The 24,193-nt window shown below is 34.4% G+C and overlaps 1 protein-coding gene across 2 annotated transcripts in view; it reads left to right on the top strand.

Moving 5' to 3' along the window:
- Positions 1-19,889, top strand: part of LOC103717946 (myosin-6-like) — a 55,221-nt gene extending 35,332 nt beyond the window's left edge. Inside the window, exons 20-39 of one of the 2 annotated variants that reach the window (XM_017845396.3) lie at positions 546-723; positions 867-1,072; positions 1,598-1,717; positions 2,526-2,624; positions 3,622-3,834; positions 8,959-9,098; positions 9,234-9,357; positions 9,475-9,495; positions 9,582-9,665; positions 9,766-9,936; positions 11,194-11,340; positions 11,472-11,651; positions 15,947-16,072; positions 16,159-16,229; positions 16,309-16,408; positions 16,510-16,566; positions 18,679-18,735; positions 18,851-18,931; positions 19,189-19,271; positions 19,363-19,889. In XM_017845396.3, the coding sequence (XP_017700885.2) occupies positions 546-723; positions 867-1,072; positions 1,598-1,717; positions 2,526-2,624; positions 3,622-3,834; positions 8,959-9,098; positions 9,234-9,357; positions 9,475-9,495; positions 9,582-9,665; positions 9,766-9,936; positions 11,194-11,340; positions 11,472-11,651; positions 15,947-16,072; positions 16,159-16,229; positions 16,309-16,408; positions 16,510-16,566; positions 18,679-18,735; positions 18,851-18,931; positions 19,189-19,271; positions 19,363-19,477 (2,373 nt within the window). In that variant the 3' untranslated portion in view covers positions 19,478-19,889. Of the gene's footprint in view, positions 1-545; positions 724-866; positions 1,073-1,597; positions 1,718-2,525; positions 2,625-3,621; positions 3,835-8,958; positions 9,099-9,233; positions 9,358-9,456; positions 9,496-9,581; positions 9,666-9,765; positions 9,937-11,193; positions 11,341-11,471; positions 11,652-15,946; positions 16,073-16,158; positions 16,230-16,308; positions 16,409-16,509; positions 16,567-18,678; positions 18,736-18,850; positions 18,932-19,188; positions 19,272-19,362 lie in introns of both variants that reach the window. The other variant, XM_039119588.1, reaches the window with a different exon arrangement.
- Positions 19,890-24,193: the final 4,304 nt, after the last annotated feature.

Genomic DNA, 24,193 nt, shown 5'->3' with positions numbered 1-24,193 from the left:
TAATATATGGATGGGATTTCCTCCTATTCGTAGGAGAGCTAACAACTGTTTGCTCGGTTGGTGCCTTTCCCTTAAGAGCTTGCCCTTGGAGGAGGTCCAATGTTCAACCTCAAATCTTAGGTATTGCTCAAAAAAAAATGCACTACAAGAAAATTATACATGACCCTTTTTCAATTTTTAATGATAAACCTAGTTTAAAGTCCAGATGGCTTATCAACATCTATCAGAAAATGGTGAAATGCTTGAACTTCACGCTAGCTTTTATACCCTTTCTCACCATTTATGTTCTACCAACCTTCCATAGAAGATGTACACAAAATTTGTGAAAGTTTTCTTCAGAAAATGCAAAAAAACGTTCTTAACTTCTGATGCCAACATCTGTTTATCCTTGATGGTTGGTGAATTTCTGTCATTAGAAGGCATATTGTAAAGTCAAATCACCATATTAAGGAATAAGGACTATCTATTGATTGTAGCAGAGCTGTTGCTTTATAAATATTATGTATCCTAGACTGTTATCTCACTTTTCAAGTTCATACTTCCAGATAGGGAAAATGAAGGTGTTCCTTCGGGCTGGTCAGATGGCTGAATTAGATGCTCTGAGAAATGCGATGCTAGGACGATCTGCCAGCAAAATTCAAAGGAAAGTTCGGTCATATCTGGCTCGCAGAAGTTTTATATTACTACAAAAATCAGCTATACAGCTTCAGGCTGTATGCAGAGGTACTATACAGCATACTGTAATGTGTCTGTTGCAGCTAATTCTTCAGAGAATACCTTGAGTTTGCTGGTGCAGATTTGCTACCGGTAAAGAAATATATTGTTTTGAGCCAACGCAATTAATTCAAGTCTTGTTGCCATTGAAGGACAAATAGCATGGCATCTTTATGAAAACATGCGTCGGCAAGCTGCTTCCTTGAAGATCCAGACATATTTTCGTGTGCATCTTGCAAGGAAAGCTTACCAGGAACTGTCTTCTGCATCCATTGCCATTCAATCCAGTTTACGTGGGATGGCTGCTCGCAAGGAACTTCATTTCAGGCGGCAAACAAAAGCTGCAATTATTATTCAGGTAAAATGAACTATAACTGAGTTCATTTTTATTTTTATTTTTAGAAGATTAACAATACAATTCTTGTCTTTTTTCTGTTCTACTATTTTTAGAAAGATGAAAAGCCTGCATAAGTTGAGTATTGCCATTTTGCTATTTATACCCATAATCTGTATGACCTATCACATTATTGTCCTACAAAGGAGACTTGTCTTTTATGGTTCTCTAGTACTTTGTTTGATTTGATCTGTATGCTAAGAGGCTGTAAAATTCTGAAATTTGGATCTAGCAGACATGATTGGCACATTTTCACCTTAATTATTCAATTGTCACTGCACCTGCATTGATGTTTAAAACATGTTTGTTTAATCATGGATACAAACTTTTATTGGATTCATGTGTTATTGGACCATCAATTTCTCTATGGTATAATTTTTTCATTTTTATAATGTGTTTCCTATTATATGTATATTTAATTTCTCAAGAATATAATTAGATCTTCCACCTCTCATCAGCAATTACGAGTAAATGTATGTGTTTTTTCAGAGACATTACCGCAGATACTTGGCACGCTTACATTATTTAAGGATAAAGAAAGCGGCAATCACCACTCAATGTGCTTGGAGAGGAAGACTTGCTAGAAGAGAACTGCGAAAGCTAAAAATGGTCAGCGTTTAATTGTTCATCTTACGGATCTTAATTTGGGAAAACATTTATCTCATTCAATTTCTAATGAGTTCTGGAAAGTGTCTGGACTCTGGATAATGATATGATGACATCACCATTTATGCTTCGAAAGGTCTGGTTTGCCATTCAATAATGCTTGTTAACATTGTTAGTTGCAATATTTCTTGCAATATTGCATTCTTTGTTGCAACACTTTCGATTGTTAGCTTAACTTTTTAATGTAATTTCAATTTTTATACATTCAATTAATAATTTAGGTATTTCACTAATGGTTATTTTTCTTGGAGTTTTCTTTGGTCCAATTCTTGTGCATGTAATGCACTTGTACTAATAGTTGTACTCACATTAGCATGAAACAAGGCACTAATTTCAATTTCTACAAAATAGCATCTCTAGTCTTTGTCAAAGTTCCATTCTTACTTGAAAATATGTATATATTTGGGGGTAATGATAGTTTTCACTTGATTACAAACTGGAAAAAGCTTCATATGCTTATTACTGTGAATCTGTGACATCTTTGATTACTCTAATCTTGAGAAGTATAGCACCACTAAAAGGAAAGCTAATATGCATCTTTTAAAATCAAGAATGAAAACATACTATTGATTATTAGTTTTTTCTTTAATTGTTGAAATTGTAATACAAGGCTTCTCATGACTGGATGTTTACCTTCCTATCATGTTCCATGATCTATATGCATAAGCATAATGATATCCTGTTTTCTGGTGGAATATTTTATTAAATATAATATTCTCGGTTGCTTAGTTGTCCCTCTTTTTATCTTCAGGCTGCAAAGGAAACAGGTGCTCTACAAGCTGCCAAAAATAAGTTAGAGAAGCAGGTTGAGGAACTAACTTGGCGGCTACAACTGGAGAGACGCATGAGGGTACAAATATTCACTAGTGCTTAATGTTGTTCATTTTGTATAATGGTTTCTTCTGTTTTTTGTCTACAAGTTCTGGACAGATAATTGAAGTTATGTACTTTGACCTACTTCCCTTTTTGGGAGAAAAGGAAATCCACCCAGCAGAATTACCCATGTCCAAATACTTGGGCAACAGCTCCCAACTATCGAAATAGGAACCTCCTCCATTTGAAGGAGGGTTGCAACAATGTTCACGAATTTTATATTGACATTCATTGTCACCTGTTTGAGAAATGGTAGTAAAATTTTCAATTTATGTTGTATGAAGTGTAACGTAAAAAACTTCAGTTTCTGACGTAATTATGGCATTAAACGCTATTCCATCATCAATTTTTGGGAATTTATCACTTCTTCTAGGCCAATCTGTGCCTCATTCATTTCTGTTATTTATCGGATTTAGGTGGACATCTTGAGAAACTCTTTGTTCTTTTCAATTTGTATTTGCAGCACTCTGCATATAGGTGGATTCTGTAGTACAGGAAAATTTTGATGGGAACACATGGACAACTTGTTATTAGAACAATTATTTATGATGCTTGAATGGAGACTTGTTATATTCTCTTCAAAAAGAATAATACAAACTGATAAAGCAACAATTTTCTAGAACCAGTTTTTTATAGGTCAACTGACATATAACATTGAATGCGAGATCTGAAACATCTTTTCGGTAAAAAAAGATAAATATGCTTGTTTTAGGGCTGTTTACATAATTACATGTTCTAGTCAATGTCTTGATGGAGTATCTGTCAGCTATCTGTAACTTTTATTGGCACTGGAAACTGTCTGAAAGTGTGATGTCTCTAGAAAACAAGATTATCAAAGCACAGGATAGGATTTTAATTGGCTGATCAGCTTCTCTTTATGATTTATGAGTAGTTTTGGTTTTTTATGCAGTCACCTGGATGTTGCTCACTTCTGATATTTTCTGCGACAGTTAATACCTTCTTCTTATTTGTAGGCTGACATAGAAGAAGCAAAAACACTAGAAAATGCAAAATTGCAATTGGCCTTGCAGGAAATGCAAGTACAGTTCAAGGAGACTAAAGCAATGTTGATAAGGGAGCAGGAAGCTGCCAAAAAAGCTGCTGAGAAAGATCCTGTCATACGAGAGGTTCCAGTTATTGATACACCTCTTATGGATAAGCTTACTTCTGAAAATGAGAAACTGAAGGTGAGTCTGACATAAGGATCTTTTCCTTCTCTCTTGTTTTATTTTCTCTGTCATGCCACTGGTAGCAGTGAAATAGTTGTGTAACTGGTTGCCGATTCTTAAGCTTTAAAATAGTTCCTGCATTTTTAGTGGATTATTGAACGTTTTTGGGAGTCAATGTGTGTCTACATACATATACATACATAGCATGTAATGTGTGTACATGTTCACTAGTCTAGTCTTTTATCTAATAAATGCCAGCTGGATTGTATGATGATGGGCCAGTATCGGCATCCTGCATGGGTCTGCATGACACCTTTAAAATCTGTTTTCATAATTTTTAATTAAAAGGATTTATATAGCTTTAGCATTCCATGGCACATGCACATGCTGTGATGGCAAGGGACCAGCATGGATATTCAATTCTTGCTATTAAAAATTTGCTTTTTATTTGGAAGCTATTCTTTTACCAATATTGGGCATAATACTATTGTACTCATAGGAGAGAAGATACGGCTCTATTTGGGATTGCTGTTGGTGGTAAAGCTTTTGGAAGTAGTGCTTTAACAAAAAGTTGTTTCATATTTGTTTTTTGGAAACTACATTTCTAAAATGCTATGAGACAGTGCTTTTGGTAAACTTTAATATCTATTTGATGAGCAAATTGAGACAGTGCTTTTAGTATGAGAAAACAACAACAAAGGTTATTGCATAGTGCTTTCAATTTCTTACCTTGTTGTACTTCAAGAACTTTTATTATAAAATATTCTTAATTTACAAATTATTTATTTTGAATACTGTAATATTACAATAGTATAATATTGTAATTGGTTTTTTGCATACATACCTTCTTAAATATTAAAATTTGCGTGAATGCCCTTTCAAAATTGATATTTGCATGTATACCCTCATCAACACTTTTTTGTATGTATACCCAAGGTTCGCCGTACGGGTACCGGGAGGCATACCGGTAGCCTACCGAATCGGTACGGTTCTGGTTCGTACCAGAACTGGCCAGTACGAAGCGGTTTTTTTTCCGCATCCACGCGCGCAGACGCATGCGCCCCCATTAAATAAATGCCACTCTGTGGCATTAATGATCGCGGGCGCGCTGCCCCGTGCGGGCGGGGGAATCGCACGCGGGACGGTTCCCAACGCGGAGAACCGCGCGCGGGCGCGATTCCATGCGCTGGGAACTGTGCGGTTGCTCTTCCTCGAGGGAGCGTGTGGCCATTTCGGCCATGCACTTTGACACCACAACGCCACACTGTGGTTTAAAAATCCATAGCGCGCGACGCTGTGGATAAAAAAAAAGTACCATACCGGTGCGAATCGGCTAGTGCGACCGGCCAATTCGCACCAGTACCGACCGGTATACGACCGGTACGCATGCGTATCGATCGATTCCGGCCCGAGATGGCATGGAACCAGATTCCACAAGTCCAGCATACCGTTTATAGGCCGGACCGGTTTGGTATGATCTGAACTGGCCGGTACGGACCGGTTTGGCTTTCCATGTGTATTCCTTTTTTTTTGGTATATACCCATGCCATCTAACGCCATTAAGAAGTTAGTGGTTTAAAATTGAAATGATGAAAATGCCTTTAATGGGTAAACATGCAAAAAAAAAACGTTTATAAGGGTATACATGCAAATAACAATTTTGGAGGGTATTCATGCAATTTTATATATTTAGAAGGGTATGCACGCAAATTTTTTTTTGAATTTTCGCATAAATACTCTTCTAAATATTGAAATTTGCATGAATGCTCTCCAAATTGATATTTATGTACATGCCCTTACAAGATACTATTTTTGTATGAATATCTTTGACATAGCGATTCAACTAATATGATTAGCCAAAATTATATTTATTTAAATTAAAAATTAATTAAAATTATCAAACTATCTTTTTATTACTGAAGTGGGTAACAGGTTAATTAGTCTCACTGGAAACTAATATTCCTATCTTTTTTGAGAAATTTTCTGATCTCTCTCGACCCTCTCTTTTACTTCTCCATTCGAAATCAAAACCATTCCCTCAACTCCCTTCTCCATCATAGACAACCCTTCATTATATCCTTTCTACATGAAGATGGTCAGGTCCTGCCTTTAGCTTTATGAATTATTTAGAAAAAAGTGTTGTGAGAGATTGGCAACATTTATCTTTTATTGTATGAGATTTGTAATATTTATCTTTTAGAGTTGAAAATTTTTTCATATGCAGGCTAGTGGCTTATTTAAAATTACTGTGACAAGATGGGGCCCATACACTAGATCTTTTCTTCTTCAAGAAAATTGAAGCTCTAAAGAAAAGTAGCTCAAGGTACACAATGTAAGGAGTGGCCTTCCACCACATGACCGTAGAGGTTGTTAATAAGTCTGAAGGGTTCGAAGTCCTTAAATAATTTTGCTTGGGATAATTGATGTTGTTCTTCCACCCATGAACATAGCAGTAGCAAGGAAGCTTGATCATTGCAATCTATCATGTGCTTTTAAGAGATTCTAATTCTTTTTTATATTCTAATATATGTCCTTATATATGTATGTATAACAGTAAATATTATAAGCTATGTTTCGATGAAATAAAATACAGTGGTTATTATAAATAAAGAAGAACTTCCAAAACTCTTTTTGTTATCTAATTATCGAATCAATCTTTTTTTTAAGCAATATTTTTATGGAAAATATTGAGGAGTAGGTGCTAGAGAAATCCAAGTGTTAAAATAGGTTGAAATAGAAAAAATAAAATTAGAATTTTTTGCATGTAAATCCTCCTAAATATGTGAAATTGTATGAATATCCTCACAAAGTATTATTTACATATATACCCTTACAAATGTTTCTTTTTGCATATCTACCCATTAAGGATATTTTAGTCATTTTTAATTTTAAACTGTTAATTTCTTGACGACATTAGATGGTGTGGGCACATATAGAAGAAAAAAGGAATATGAAGGGTAAACATGCAAAACAAGTATTTTGTAAGGATATACATGCAAATATCAATTTTAGGAGGGTCTTCATGCAAATTTCAATATTTAGGAGGATATGTATGCAAAAAATCCTATTGTAATTAGTAGTATAATATAATAAGGATATAATAATATTTTATGATTAAAATTTTTTATTGTGATATAATAATGATAGTAGCATGATATTGTCATAATGTTAGTATAATATAATATAATATGTTATAATATTCTATAGTATAGCATAATATGTAAAATAAAATAATATCTTATGTTATAATATAATATTATAATCATATGTCATAGTAATATAATATATTACTATATAATTATAATGATATTTTAATATAATATAGCAATATAGTAATATATTATAATAATATAATATACTACTATCTTACAATAATATAATCTAATATTATAATATGATATAATAGTATAATACAATATAGCATAGTATACTATAATATAGTATAATATATCTATTATTAGTTAATAATATTTTGATATAAATTATTATTACTATTACATATTAATATATTATTAAATAGTATAATATTATTATAATATATGAATGTGATATTATTCTTTTAGTATAATATTATAATAGTATTATATTATAATATTAGTTTCATATTAATATAATATAGCATAAAGTATTGTTAATCTATAATTTATATATTTTATTTTAATCTAAATATTATAATAAATAATGCATAACTACAAAATTAAGGGGTAGTTTGGTCACATAAATAGCTTCCCAACGGGCTTCCAAAAGCGCTTTTAGGGAGAAGCTGCCAATTGGAGTTTTCGCGAAGTAGAGATTTTTCAGCTTTTGGGAGGATCAGAAAGTTGTTTCAGGTTTTTTTTACCAAACATCCATATATCATCTAGAAGTGCCTTTTGGGCTCTAGAAAACACATTTTTGCATATCCCAAATGAGGCCTAAGTACAATGTGGGGACAGACACAGAATCAGAAGTAAAGATGATAGTAATGATAATAGCAGTGATGACAATGATGATGGAGTGGTGGTAGAATAGAAAGAAAATATGGGTTCATGTGACATGTTGTAGGTTTTTTCTGTATGTTGAAAGGAAATAAAGATGGATAGAAACACTAAACTAAATCATTGGCATCCACCAATGCTATACTGAATTAAATCTTAGTCTACCATATGGTGCTAAACAAGGAAAGAATGCAATACATTGGGTGGGCTGGTGATTAGATGGAGAGATATAGGGAGATTTTGTGGGAGCAACTTTACAAAGATTGTTGGTAGCTGAAATGGTATAATTAACTCTAGTTAGATCCACTAAGGGTGAGATACATCATTACTGAATAATGGGGGCAATCACCTTAAAGAATGCCAATGATGCATCCATTAACATTTTTCATTTTGATTTAGTTTTTCAATTTAATTCTTAATCTTCAACTATGCATTTAACTGGATTAAATAGGAACTTAAATATCTAATTGAGAAAATTGCTAAACATCACTGCTCCATTCCCTGCTTCTCATGTGGTGGTCAACATGTGCTGATGTGGGATTTTGGGAATGGCCCTGCCCCAACTAAAACTAACTTATCCGCTTGTGTTGCACCAATTCTTGATTGCCACATACGACCTGGGAACTGAGCAGGGAATGAAGTGGTAATAGGTAGTGATACCCATTTAAATGGATGTTTAAATGGTCTGTTAAATAGAAGCCACTCAAAAAAGTTACCGGTTATTATTTATGCATCAACTATGTATTTAGTAGGGTAGTTTGACATTCTCTTGAGTACTAAAGGCAAATAAATTTGAGATTGGATTTTAGTATCTTGTGTGGGAGTAAAATGCTTGGTGCTGGGATTTTCAATGCTGATCTCTCTCTCTTCTCTCTCTCTCTCTCTCACACACACACACAAACACACATTTATTGCCTGTGTTGTTTTAGTTGTGTGGGTGGGTGTGGCTCTTTGATAGGCTTGTTGTTGTCTTTTGTATGTATGGGCAATGAGTTTCAGAACGAATTTACTGATATCCTTTATGGGGGTAGAGTTTTTGATAATGTGGTTTCCCATGCCGATCTTTGTCGTTCTTTCACATTGTTATTTTTTCATATTTCTTTTGGGGGGTATTGTTGTCGTTAAGTTGTTTTTCTCTCACAAAATCCCCTATAACAATTTGCAGGCTTTGGTGAGCTCTCTTGAAATGAAGATTCAAGAAACTGAGAAGAAGTATGAAGAAACAAGCAGAATTAGTGAGGAAAGGCTGAAGAAAGCTGTGGAGGCAGAGTCAAAGATAATTCAACTTAGCAATTCAATGCAAAGGTTCTTGTAGATTCTGCAACTCTGTATTTCAGAATATCAATATTTTATATGATAGGAGTATAGTCACCGAACTTCTTTGATCAAAATGCGATCCATCATTTTTGGATATTTTGAATGTGTATTTTCTTGAAGCAGGCTTCAAGAGAAGCTGTCTAACATGGAATCTGAGAACCAAGTTCTACGGCAACAGGCCTTATTGAATTCACCTGCAAAAAGCTTATCTGAACATTTATCAATTCCTATAACACCATCGAAACATGTACTTGTGAATTCTAAACTATTGCTATTTGCTAACATATTTTTCTTTATTTAAATTCTATTTTCCTTTGCTTCTTACATACTTTGTTTTGACTTGCAGAATTTGGATAATGGTCAGCATGATATTGGAGAGCCCAAGGTCTGGAACGTATATCAAGGAAGATATTTCATCAGTTTTTACTGTTGTTTTGCTCTTGTATAATCATCATCATTAATTTTTGGCAGGAACATCAAAGTGCGCCTCCAGCTATTAAGGATTATGCCAACTCTAATCCTAAGCTAAGAAGATCTCTTACTGAGAGACAAAATGTATATTTCAGTTATTTACAAAATGAAATATTATTACTTGCTGCACATTATTATGTTTATAAAAATGATCAATTTTGATGCCAAGTTTATTCTCATGCAGGATGATGTTGATGCCCTTGTCAACTGTGTAGTTCAGAATATTGGTTTTAGTCAAGGGAAGCCAGTAGCTGCATTAACCATATACAAATTTCTTCTGCATTGGAAGTCATTTGAAGCAGAAAAAACAAGTGTTTTTGACCGACTAATTCAGATGATTGGTTCTGCAATCGAGGTATCCGCTGCTCATCCGCTAAAAACATGTTTTTGTGGTAATTAATAATTATACGCTTCGTAAACATCCTTGTATTGGAATATTTGTGGAAATTTAGATTTTTATCTACCGAAGAATTAGGCATTTGATTGTTATATAGCTTTGTCAAGAAAAGCAAAAATGAGAGACAAAATTAAGGTATTCTAACAACAGTTGACATCCCCTTGAGAACAGATGATACATCAGAAGCTAAAAATGGAATATAGGAGCATGGCTGACTTGGATTATGATGAGAGTACCCAAACACAGTGGGAAAATAGCAAGAGGATGCCTACAGAACCAACTTGCCCATTGATTATAAAGTGGACCTGTTTGTCACTCATGGTATGCCGAACCGGCTCGTACCGGCCGGTAGAGCCGTAACCGAGTGGTACAAGCCCAGTATTGGTGCGAACCGGTCCGGTTGGCACCGGTACGCACGCCCTCGCGCAGTTCCCCGCGCTGGGCAGCGCGCCCGTGTGGGCGCGAGCTAGGAACTGCGCCCGCGCGCAGCTCCCCGCGCGCGGAACCGCGCGTGGAACAGCACCCGCGCGCGGTTCCCCGCGTTGGGAACCACGCCTGCGCGGACGCGCGATTAATAATAGGCCCATGCGGATGCGCGATTAACAACGACCCTGCGCGGGGCGCATCCGCGCGCGAGAGTCCGCACCCGCTTCTGCAGGAAAGAACTGGCCGGTTCGGTAGGCGATCAGTACGCCTACCGGTATCGGTACGGCATACCTTGGTGTCACTGCAAGGTGTCTTTTCGTTTATTAGAAAATAACAACTCTAGCATGCCAAGACATGAGTAACTTATTGACTCTTCATGCTCAAGGTTAATGCCTCTTGTATGGAAGCATTGTATAATGCACGTCCATGAAAGAAAGAATGATGAAAAATTTATAAAATTTATCAATATAGAATATATCTTTTAGTGTAATTCTAATAGAAGCATGGTGCTTAAACACCACTGATCTCCTTCTTTCACATATTGTTATTTAACTCAGTCCTCAGGTCTGCGATTTTCTTCACCATCACCAAATTTTCTTGTTTGGCAACTTTTTTTGTCTGCTTTCAGTACTGACGGATGTAAGGTAAAATATATGGATTATGAGAGAGGGATGGTTCTTGCAACTTGACTTTATGTTTAGACTCCATTTGGTGGATTGCAATTTTCTCATCTCATTTGTTTTCTGTAGTTTACCATTTCAATCATTCTGACAAAAATCCACGATGCAGAATAACGAGAGCAATGACCATTTAGCTTACTGGCTATCAAATACGTCTACTCTTTTACATTTGCTTGAAAGGAATCTAAAAACAGCCGGTGCTATTTCACGTCAGAAACCACCCCCTCCAACCTCATTGTTTGGAAGGATGACACAAGTATGTGATTACATTCAATTTTCTTGATCTTCCATTGGGATGCATACGTGGTTACTATGGTCAGGCTTTGTCCTGGTCACAAACTGAATGAACGCCACTCTTTTACATATTTAATATGACTTTCTCTTTAGGGATTCCGCTCCTCTGTGAACCTTGATGTTGATGGACTGAATGTTGTACGGGAAGTTGAGGCCAAATACCCTGCCTTGCTTTTCAAGCAGCAGCTCACAGCTTATGTGGAGAAAATATATGGCATTATTCGTGATAATATGAAGAAAGGCTTGACTTCCTTGCTTTCTTTGTGTATCCAGGTAAGATGACTGACTGACTATCCATTGCTTGTTTCTATCATTTATCTTGTCCTTTTTTGTTCATGATATCTAACTACTGCAAGAATTCTATTTTGAGTTTTAGTAAATAATTTGAGAATGGGACTATTCCGGAGCAATTTATCTGGAGTTGATGTCACGAGATGCATATATATTTATAGTTTCAATAGATAGCTCAAACTTTGATAGTTTACTGAACTTGGTATTATTGTTTCTTTCTTCTTGCATTGCTATTTTAGTTTCTTCTTTAAGTTAGTATCACGAATATTTTATCAAGTGGAGGTAATTGCATTACAATCATAAAGCGAAACAAATGAGCAATGAGGCTCAAATGACATATAGAAAGGTAATTGTTAATAAAGAGGCTATAACTCTTGACCCCTTCTCACAAGTTTGCCTGTTAATTCTTTTGCGACTGAAAAATCCAGAGAAAATAATGCTATACTTGCTTACATCATTCCTCCTAATTCCATCAAGGAAAATGTTTGTAGTTCTTCCCTCCTCTATGAGCTCCATTAGTAGTATGAAGAACTCCTTGCTATTATTATCTTGTGTTGGAATGCCACTTATAATTCCTTCTTAACATATGAAATTGATTCTCATAAAGCTTGGGCCCTGTTTGATTTGCAGGATTGAGAGGTGGGAATAGGTAATAGGTTCCCATTCCAACCCATTCTTATGTTTGCCAACTCATTTGGACACATGAATGCTGTTTTGATGGGTACCAGATTCCCATGAAAAGAGGTAAAACCATACCCATGGTGGGGCTTGGGTATTGTTTTCCTTGGTAACAATAAAGAGGTTTTCTCACGAATTAGATTGTTAATATAAATTATATATTTGAAAATATTATAGTAATGCATTATTATATTTATTATGATTATTATAGTATTATAATTATATTATTATATATTATAATTATCTAGTTGTTTTATAACCATAATAAAACTATTAATGTTATAATGCAATATTATATTTAGGGGTGGAAATCAGGTCATGTCAAGTCAAGTCAGATACAGATAGGGTCAAATACCTGTCAATCCAAACTTGATCGCTTTTTGAATGGATTAGGAATCCAAATCAGAGCATAACCTTTTGATTAGACTGGTAACTTGACCTGACCTTGCATAACCCATTTAATAAATAGGTTGAATTAGGTAAAACAAGTTTTAAATGACTTAAACATGTCTTAAACATGTTAAACAAGTACTTAAATGACTCAGTTCATGATCTGACCGGACTATTAAATGCGTCAAAATGGGTCAGGACTCTAAACTTGAACTTGACCCATTTAATAAATGGGTTAGGTCAAGTCTGATCTATTACGACCTAGATGTTTCTGCCAAACCTATACCTGCTTAAAGCGGATCGGATTATAAATTGCCACCCTTAATTATATTGGTACTCATATTTGCAATATCAATATTATTAATAAAGTGATAAAATATAATATTGATATAATATTTTTATGTTAATATTATAGTATTAACTATTAACATTATAGGATATTAAGTCATATATTGAATACTTTATCATCATTTTATTTATATTAATATTACGATATTAGTAATATTAATGTTGATATCTTAAGTTATATCTAACAGTGCAGTATAATAATATAATATATTATAATAATATCAATGTATTAGCAATAATATATAATTTTATATGCTACGAAGTTTGCTTTATTTCCTCAGGATTGCTTGGACTTATCCAATTACAGGAATTGGAATCAGTCAGTACTGACGATTCCTAGTAGCAGATATCCTAGGAACAGGAAAACTATCATTGATTATCATTTTTGACAATCAAACTTGGCCTTAAAGGTTTGTACTGTTTATTCCGATATTGGAAGGTGATACTAGGTTAGGCATCAATATATGGGTAAGCTTTTAAGATTTCTATGCTTGAGTTTAGTTGGCCAAATGTTTCCATGCATACCATGCTACAAGCATCTCTCAACTCTTCCAAATTGTTGGGTCCCCTGTGAAATAGACAATCATCAATATTCGATGTCAGAAACATGGTGTTTGCTAGCTCAAGATTTGAAATTTTGCTTAGATCAAGCCAAAACCCTCCTTATTGTTGGGTTTTGGCCTATTTCGATGAGCTTAGACCAAAGCCCATTGATTCAGTCAGTTTTGTGCAGTTTTTCAAAGCCTTTGATATTTAATATCTGAAAGCTTCAGGGCATTGGCTGCATTTAGAAGCAGAATAAGTTAATTTGAAGTAATTGAGTTAACTTACTCCTACTCCTCTTCACTTCGGAAAAAATCACTAACTTATTCCTGGGTTAAGTGGATAAATATGTTTGGAAGGAAATGATGTACCAACTTTTCAGGAATACTCTTTTTGCCCTTTTGAGAAAAAGTGGTTTGCTCCAAGTGCTTCAATGAGTGTTTGGCTTAAAAAGGGTGGAATAATTAGGCTACATAACTTTTGCTTTCTCTTATCCCACTTACAAACACAGCTTTAATAGGCAGAGGTTAGAGAGGCTCTTCTTACAAAATTGTAACATTTGAAGATGAGAAAATTCTCAAATTAGTTTTAACAATTAAATACAAAGCACCATATACACAATAACAAGAATTTTTTCAATAAATAAATATAATTTATGTAACAATATGAAATTAGTTAAGTGGTCACACAATCTTGAAAACATAAGAAGGAAATGATGTTTGCATGTTCTTCTCAAAATTGGAAGATTTTAGACTATGAGGCACTGAAAGCTTCATAAGTGGTGAAAATTTAATAACTAAATCCTTTATATGATCACAATGCAATTATTTCTGTATGCATTTTATTTAAATAACATATTTGATACTGATACATTGATACTAATATCAGGATAAGACTATCAAAGCTATATAAAAAAATCCTTTTAATGCGAAATACTATCATAACTTATTTCGGCCTCTTTTTATTTTTCTCCTATTATTCCAGTTTTTATTTTGAATATTTTTATTTGTTTTACTGGAACTCCATAACCTAGAGTAATTGCCAAAATTGGATCTCTACAGGCCTGACCAAAAGCAAAAGCATGATCAAATATTCAAACTTTGGTCCAATAATGATCCCACACTACATTATGGACGATGTACTTTCTTGGAGGAACATTAATCAACATCTCAATATCTCTTATCATATGGTGACAGTTCCATCTATAGTCTCCTGTCAAACAATGGTCTGTACCTGTCCTAATCAACAAACACCTTCCTTACTAGAGGTGCTTGACATCTTACCATCCTGTTTCTAAAAGATACTTTAGAAAAATATATTTCATTATGTGGGGATGAGACCACCTTGCACCACAATTCTACATCGTGTTCAAACACAGTTTGTTCATAGATTCAACAAAAATGGAGTTTGAACATATTGCAAAACTGAAGCCTACATGAGGATTTCCTCAGCCACGAACCACCAAGAACACAAAGTAACATATACAATTCAACTAATTAACAAAGTATTTCCTCAGCCACCGCCCACCAAGAACGCTAAGTAACATATAAAATTCAACTAATTAACAAAGTATTGTTACTAATCAGTCACACGTAACAGTTAGCGGGAAACTCTTGATTCTTTCTTTTAGTAGTATTGGCTATTTTAACTTTTACTTTTGAGATTGTTAGCATTTAGCAAATGATTCTGCAGGCGCTTGACATACAATCACATTGAAATTTGCTACGTACTTCATTTTGTTTCATAGAGTCCTTACTAAGTTTAGTAATGTGCATTTGGCTAAATCTTAAAATCATGATATTTTGTGGCCTTAGAAATCACAATTGATTACTTTAGAATTCTGTGCAGTTTACTCTGTAGTAGAAATTCATAAAATCCCTTTTTTCATAAAATTTTCCAAGTTCATCTTTCTTTATAATTCCTGTGATCCTACCATATTAACCATTTTATATATTTATGATTTTGACGATCAAACACCTCCCAAAAAATTATCAACTTTGAGAATTTAATAATTTTGTAAAAAAGATGGAATCATGATTTGAAAAGTTTTAAACCTCCAAATGCTGCCTAAAGAAATTATATTATGGCTGAGTGTACAATTACTTTAATTTGGTTGCGAATATGATCCTTGAAAGAAGTTCCAAAGTGCCTGTTAGGGGATTGCTGTTCAGTGTTTGCTTGGCTCAATAGTCTGTTGATTACTTGCATTTGACTTCCTTGATGCCTTTTTCGCTTTGACTTGCAACTTGCTATATATGCATACTTATTGGATGGATCTCATCTTATCTGTATTGCTGATTATTTGTTTAAAACTCAAGGCACCAAGAATAGCAAAAGCAAGTGTGCTCAAAGGGCGTTTATGTGGGAATTCAACTCAAACTAATCACTGGCATAGCATCATTGACAACCTCAATAACCTTCTCAAGACACTACAAGAAAACTATGTAAGCACTATCTCATCAGATTGGAGCAGTAAGCATTATCTATAAACAGTTAAAACTGATTTGTGGCTAACATGATGACTTTCCAGGTGCCTACGATTCTGATTCAGAAACTCTTTACTCAGATTTTCTCATTCATCAATGTTCAACTCTTCAACAGGTGACCATCTGTTTTACTTTGTTTGCCATTATAATTTGTGAATAATTTGATAGATATGTTCTATTTTTTGCTGCTGCAGTCTTCTCCTGCGCCGTGAATGTTGCTCCTTTAGCAATGGAGAATATGTGAAATCTGGCTTGGCTGAATTGGAGCTGTGGTGTGCGCAAGCAGAACCAGAGGTAATAAACTTAGTGTAGAGTTTGACATATATGGGATGTGTATGTGGTCCAGATTGTGTCTGGAATTCTTTAGTCTCATCTTATTATGTTTCACATTACAGTATGTCGGAACATCCTGGGATGAACTTAAGCACATTAGACAAGCTGTGGGTTTCTTGGTAAGAAGTTTTTACTCTGATACATTAGAACATATCATAGGTATAGATGTAGTTGACTTTGACGTATTGAGTTCATTGTACTTGCATTAGAATTTAATGCATTGTTTACTTGCAGTTTTTATATGAGGCTTTTACAATATGTCCATAATTGTGAGCTTATTTGGGACAAATTATAGACCAGGAGATCATGTCCATGCTAATTATCTGTTTTTCTCATTGATTCATTTTTATCTGGCTTTATAACATCTTGACATGTTCATTTTGATCTTGGTATATGATATCTGATTGACTTGCTCGGTGAATTCCTGCAACTGCTATGCAAGTTGCTCTACTCATCTTAAACTGACTAATGTTACCTTGACACATTGGAAAACTGACTATCCATTTTGAAATGAAAAACTATCATAAGTCCATAACAAGAACTTCCTTTTCTCATCCATGGTGTAATTAGGAGACAAGCTAGTAATGTTCATAGTAACATTCATTAACCAAACTTTTGGTTATGGTACTACTTGTGCAATTATGAATCTAAAGATCTATTGATGGATCCATTCAAAAAAGAGAAAGATCCGTTTATGGGAATTTTGGCAAAGGTAGTCAAGAATTGTGATGGTGATACTATTTTCAATCAATTAATTCCATTGCATAGATTATCCAATTACATTGCTCATCTAAAAATGTTGATTAGTTAAATATGACTTCAGTTTTTTTTGATTTTTTGACTGTTGTTTAGTACGGTATAGCCAATATGTTAGGATAGATTAAGAAGTCACTCAAGAATTGTAAGGTCCTATGTAATATTACCTGACTTATTTGCATTTTCCCATTTCACCCACTAAAGTTAGCTTTGGTCTACCATGCTTCACAATCCAGGGTGGATCGAAATAGGGGCCAGTCCACATATACATAAATGAATGGTTATATGAATCTTGGATATACTATAACTAAAATGGTTTTGACTATTTGCATTCTAGGAGTTTTTCAAACAAACAAAAAAGTAGACAATTATCTCTGAATAGCCTATCTTCTTTATGGTTAGCAATCTGACAAGTTTATCCCAAAATAATATACATTTATTTGTCAATGATTCTTTGTGAAATCACCTACTTACTGATCTATCATATGAAATTTTAAATCCTTCTGGAAAAGTCCTGCCAAAGCTCCGGCTTTTCATTTTCATTCACAAGCTTCCATGAAGAAAATAATCATTTAACTGTTCTCTATAGATAGAGTCAGTGACATACATTGTGATGCATTATGTCATGATTTTTGGCTGTCATGGTAGCATGATGGTGCTAAATCATGCTTACATATATCACATTATGTCAGGAATCATGTTCATATGTCAATCATGAATTCATTTAGTGTCTGCATCAGTTTGGGATATAGATGATTTATTCATGATAAGATTAACTTCCTAGTTCGTTCCTAAATAGACCTGAGCTCAAACCCTTTTGAGCAGGCTCGATCCAAATATTTAGGCCCGCTGGACTTGGTTGGACCTGGAAAATAGGCCCATTTGATAAACAAGCCAGGCTCGGGTTTGCAAATTAAAGCATGGCCTGATTTTTTAATTTTGCTTGTGTTTTTTGTTCATGTTTGATGTGTTTATATATTTAATTGACACTTGTTTTTGATATGTGAACTTAGTGGGATAATATATATGTTGTAGATTGTTGGTTATATTTATATATTCATGTTTAGCATTTTTTAAATATTTTTGAGTATTTTTTATTTTTTTTAAAAAATAAAAATAATCATGAAGCCCAAGGCTTGGCCCGAAGCCCGAGTAAGAGTTAGGCTCAGGCCTAAGAAAATTATGTTGACCTTCGGACAAGACCCGGCCCGGTCCATGAATAGGTCTATATCCTGAGTATATCTTGATATACTAGTGAGGAACTGTAAATGATAAAGATATCTGAAATTGACTAGCAAGGTTTAATATAAAATATTTATCTAGATTGTAGCTTTCCAAAATATGTAAATGTTCTGCGAGTTATCTTGTAGATTATATGACATGATTACAATTTTAATAGTGAAGAATGTTTAGTTAACAATTTATGAACCCATTGTCGATGTCATGATTGTTTTATCTTCTCTGGCAATATATAGGTAATATTTCAGAAGTACAGGATTTCATATGATGAAATAGTCAATGACCTCTGCCCCGTGAGCCCTCTCTCTCTCTCTCTCAATCTCTCTCTCATACAGCCGTGCACGCATGCATGCTCATGTATGTGTGCACGATGTACATATTTACTAATTCTTTCTATTCTTTCTACAGGCCCTGAGTGTCCAGCAGCTTTATAGAATTTGCTCTCAGTATTGGGATGACAAATATAACACTCAAAGTGTGTCATCAAGTGTAAGTGTAAATTCTGCTTCATGTATAAATACAAGAACCTTGTATCTATCTAGAGCACATCACACAACATTAAACCTAGTGATATTCCCATGCTTGTCCATTTGTGTTTGGAGTTTGCTTGCAACCTCCGGCGGGAAGCATCTAACCATCTACTTTAATTTTGGTGTCCAATATTAACTGTATTTGTTGAACAGTTTGTTTATTCCAATATCACCAATATATAAACTTGTTATTTGCTCCTCTGTGTCTCCCTACAGGTCCTTTCAAGCATGAGGATACTAATGACAGAGGACTCCAATAATGCTGTTAGCGGTGCCTTTTTGCTGGATGATGATTCCAGGTAGAAAGAACTAAATTATACCTCTACTGTAATTGTGGAAACTTTTGGTTAAAGCAGTTCATGATTAACTCTGGGGTTGTTCCTGATGCAGCATTCCCTTCTCAGTTAACGACATATCGAGTTCTGTACTAGATAAGAGCTTTTCAGACATCAAACCACCACAAGAGCTTCTCAAGAGCCCGGCCTTCCAATTTTTGCGGGAATGAGGGTTCAAAAGTCGAGCATTCATCTGGTCTATTGCATTCTCAGTCTTTGTTCCCAAAGCAGATGTTTGTGCCTCTGCTCTATATGCTGTAAATCCACCATTTCTTTTTTCTTTACACCCACATTGCTGGGATATATAATTATTCTTTGCAATTAGGTGTGCATAATTTCTTAGGTGTTGGCCAGTTATGTTGGAATGAGTTACCTCCCATACTCTGTGTGTTTTTTTCCTACTTCACCCTTCAAGTCACATTCTTTATACTCAACTGGCAGCATTCAATCTGGTATGGTGTTGGGCGGGGGTGAATTTATGTTCTCCAATTTTTCATTGTATGAAACATGGATATAGTGTAAAGCATCAGGACTCTAAAGAAATATTTTTTATGTTGAGGTTATGTTTACTCGCATAGCTAATTTGGAACCTGCTTTTCATTTTCTTGAAGAGAAAAATATCTCTAGACTCTCTGAAGCTTACACAATTTGCATATGGATCCCCTCAACTACAAAATAATTTGCAATCAAATCCCTTATATGTTTGATGCAATGTGATTCAGCCCTTTTTCAGCCCCTTGACACCATCGCATGGTGCTTCATCGAAAGACAAAATGCTAATTAGCATCAATAGAAACTCTAGAAAAATCTAATCTTTATCTTTATGACCATTAAATGGATAGGAGAGAGAAAATTCTACCCTTTCAACATTCAGAAAAATCGAAAAAAAATATAGAAAAAATCAAGCATGCCATATAAAACAGTTATTGATCATTAATAATATTTTAAATAATTTTTTTTCTATTAATCAACCTCTGCATCTTTAGATTAAAAAAAATAAAATCTATCTTTATAAATTATTAATCAACATCTTTTCTCACCATTGTATCGACGAAAGTAGAGCTGTATTGAACTCGGCATGCGCACCCTTAGATCGCCGGTCTTTAGACGCTTGGGGCTTTATCTCAGACGGCATCAACGACACCACCTCGAAAAGGGCGTGCCGGCCGTGTCGTGGAACCCACTCGAATGCTCTGGGCTCTCTTAAGTTAATTGATAAAATAAAACGAAAAATTATATGCACGTTTAAATTGGGCTCTTTTAAGTTGGTTCTTCAACATTATCAGTCTCCAAAAGGCCGCCCACAAAAAACATGAAAGCACTTGTTACATTATCAAGCATGGCATCTAAAATGTTTAATAATTTTAAAGCTCCTCTCTTAATCATTGATTTGCACTTGAATTGCTGTTTGAGGCAAGTTGTTATCTGGTTCTCTAAAGCAGCAGCATGTTGATGGTTGTCATCGTCCAAAGGTAAACGGCATCTTGTGGTCATTTCTAAAAATAGTATATGTAATGCCTAGCCTAGCTAATAAGAAAGTAGGCCTAGACCACTTGACTGGCTCAGATGTAAGAGTTGGAGTAGGAGATAAAAAAAAATAGAGCCCTATTCGACTTGGAGTAGGAGATGAAAAAAAAAAATAGAGTTTTGTTCGACTTGAAGTAAAAGACGGACTCCTCCTTCATCTCAATTTTCTATAGTAAGAAACCAGCCTCCAACGGCTACTTAAAGACCCCCATACCCTCTTTCGCCTTATTGCCGACATGTCTTGTCGATCATCAACACAAGACCATTGTTGGTTTCTTCTCCTTTTCCTCTTGACTTCCAATAGTTTTGGCTCACGATATTCACCGAAGATTTCAGTTGAATGCTCCGGAGTCTTAGATTATAGAAAATATTTTCAAAATTATTTAGACCTACAGTTTGCTTTCGTCGCAAGATAAGTAATGATCTGCCTTTTCTAATTTCTTCATTTATATAATATTATTTTTACATCGAATAACTTATTAATTAATTTATATATGATTTATGAATTTTATGAGATGGTGTTTTGAGTAAAAAATAGACATCTAACTTAGAGTAATATTTTTTGAACTATTGTTATACTATTTGCCGATTTTACATCATATATGCATGTTTTGAATGGATTATGATATATATATATATATATATATATATATATATATATATATATGATATTTACAAAAAACTTTGACATGTATCAGATTTGAACTCTCGGCCTGACTATGTAGTAGACCCTGCCAATTGTCACTCTAACTATTATTAAGCTCATTGATTATGCTTCTAGCCTTGCCATAGTGTATAAATATGGTATTCTGACCTATTTTGCAGAGTATAAGTGTAATATTCTGATGCACTTCGCAAAATATAAGTGTGGTATTCCGGCCTACTCGTAGGGTATAAGTGCGGTTCTATTTCTGGCCTAGCTACATGATATAAATATTGCCATAGTAAAAAGTTATTGAGTTGAATGTGATTTGTTTCACATCGGATTTATGATTACGTATATGAATATTTAAAAGCTATGGATTTTAATGGATTTATGTTTCGAAATGGAATTGGCTATTGTATATCATGTTATTACATAAAATATCTAGTTAGGATATTCATTACATACTGGGCTGTCGAACTCATTATCCTTTCTTTTTTTCTAGATTTTAAGAACTAAGATGGCACGAAATTATGATCGAGAGATTGACTAAAGGCCAAATTTAATAGCTTTCATTTAGATCGGAATTTTATTAGAGTTTGATGTAACATCTTTTAAATATTGTTGATTCCGTAAGACACTAAAATTTGATTCTAGTTCTTTAAATTAAAGTTTGAATATTGATTATTTAAATTTATTCCGCTGCTTATTTATGAATCATGTTAAGATGCCTTGTATGTTTGTGGGGAGAGTTTCTTTGAGTATGTGGCGGTTGCTGAGACTCCTCGCTCGTGATGTCATGGTAGGGGGCGTGACAATACTTGAACATCTAAAGAATGTCTCTTAATTACATATTTGATACACTGAAAGTTATTGGCAGTCATAATCAGCGTTAAGGCTACAATGTATGTTTAACAATAAGAAGGATGAAAGAAAGGCTTATGAGATTGTAAGGGTGTGCCACTTTTTATTTGTTTATGAAATAAGGTTCAAATAAAACAATACTTCAAACATAGAAGAAATAGTGGATCTCTCTCACCAGCTGTTGCTGACATTTAATCATCACATTTAGCTGCCATAATTACGACTCCATAAGGATTTCTTATCATGATTGATAAAACTGCTGCATGCCCTCGTGATACTAACCAAATTATAAGGCTATTATATTTAACTTTGTTGTGCCAAACTTCTGAGTATTTAACCACAAACAGGAATACATGCACTTGTATCTGTGCTGCACATCCTTTTCTTTCATGACATGGAACACTGAATTAAGGTAGCACGAAGCAGGAGGTATAAAGAAATGAGAATTAGGAACAGTATAACCCTTAGAATGATAGCAGTGCATTGCAGGTGATAGAAGTGCATTACAGCATAACCCTTGAAATTATCTTAATCCCTCTGGTTTCATTGTTACTTAGCATTTAGATTTTTTTTAATTAAATAAGATGCTGCCAACATCTGCAAACAGTGTATTGAAATGACTGACAGTCAAATGACTCAAATCCACAGAGATTTTTCATTCAGAATATATGCTGCCATCTGTAGGATTTGACTGACTGGCAAAATATATAGCAAACCATCTAATATGCAACAAACCCTAAAACTATTCCCACCAACATATAAACAGCCAAGACAGGGTAGTTTGTCTACTAAGCACCTTTAGTCCTGAAGAGTTCTTGAAAACCTTGTAATATTTTTAGGGTCAGTTTGGCAGTTTATGCCCCATCAACAATAAGGAATCTTAGTTTCCTAATTATTTATCCTCAGAATCAAGATGTCTTTATCTGAGACAAACAATAATTCCATGATTCTTCAAATGAAGCTGCTATCAAGAGATGTCTTTTCTTAGAATTACTTCATACAAGTGACTGCTACGACTCCTCATCGCACTATTCTTGACCACAGCTCTACCAATAGTTGGTCATTAAACAAAGAAATTTTCTAAGCCCTCAACTGCAGAATGTTCTCACTGTAGTATTCTTAGACCGGTGCCGGCCGGTATGACCAACCATATACCAATTCTTTCGCTTTCTAAACTATCATCTCACTAGATAAGAGTTTTATCATAAAAATATTAAAAATATATCAATTGCTCGAATCAGATAAGTAGAATATCAAGCTACCAAGGCCAACTAGTCATGATTGTAGTCAATTTTGATCTTTGCCTCCACTTGGATTTGTTGGATAGTTATTGGATTTTGTTTAAGACAATTACTTAACAAGTTGTCGCTTTGCATGCTCGTAGAGCCAAGCCCTACACTTGTGCAGCAGGTTGCTCCATCTCTTGGTGACCGAAAAATATGTGAATAACTAAAAATATTAATTAGTAAAAGCGGGTTTGGGCTGCAAAACGAAATCTTAACCTAACAAGCTATAATAGGGTTTAGTTGTTGTCGTCATTAATAAACTGTATAAACATCATAATATGAACTAAATATTTGTATTATACATAATAATTAATTAGTCCCCCATCATAATATAGATTGTTATATTTATATATATTTCATGTCAGCCATCCTTCAGAAAATTAAAAAATAGTTATATTTTTGGAACGAAAATACAAACTATCTATGCATGGTTGCATACCCTTGTGAGTTTCGGTGGGATTTGAACATAAAAAAAAAAATTAGATTGGGCTTGGGGAAAGCTTGGACTTAGTTAAGAATGCTTGTCACTGGCGTGTGCTAAATGTTGTTCAAGGCCTACATCACTA

The sequence above is a fragment of the Phoenix dactylifera genome, unplaced genomic scaffold (genome assembly GCF_009389715.1).
Source record: "Phoenix dactylifera cultivar Barhee BC4 unplaced genomic scaffold, palm_55x_up_171113_PBpolish2nd_filt_p 000578F, whole genome shotgun sequence".
In the NCBI taxonomy this organism is placed as follows: Eukaryota; Viridiplantae; Streptophyta; class Magnoliopsida; order Arecales; family Arecaceae; genus Phoenix; species Phoenix dactylifera.
The sequence above is the reverse complement of the archived record's forward strand: the minus strand, read 5'-3'. Positions and strand labels throughout refer to the sequence as shown.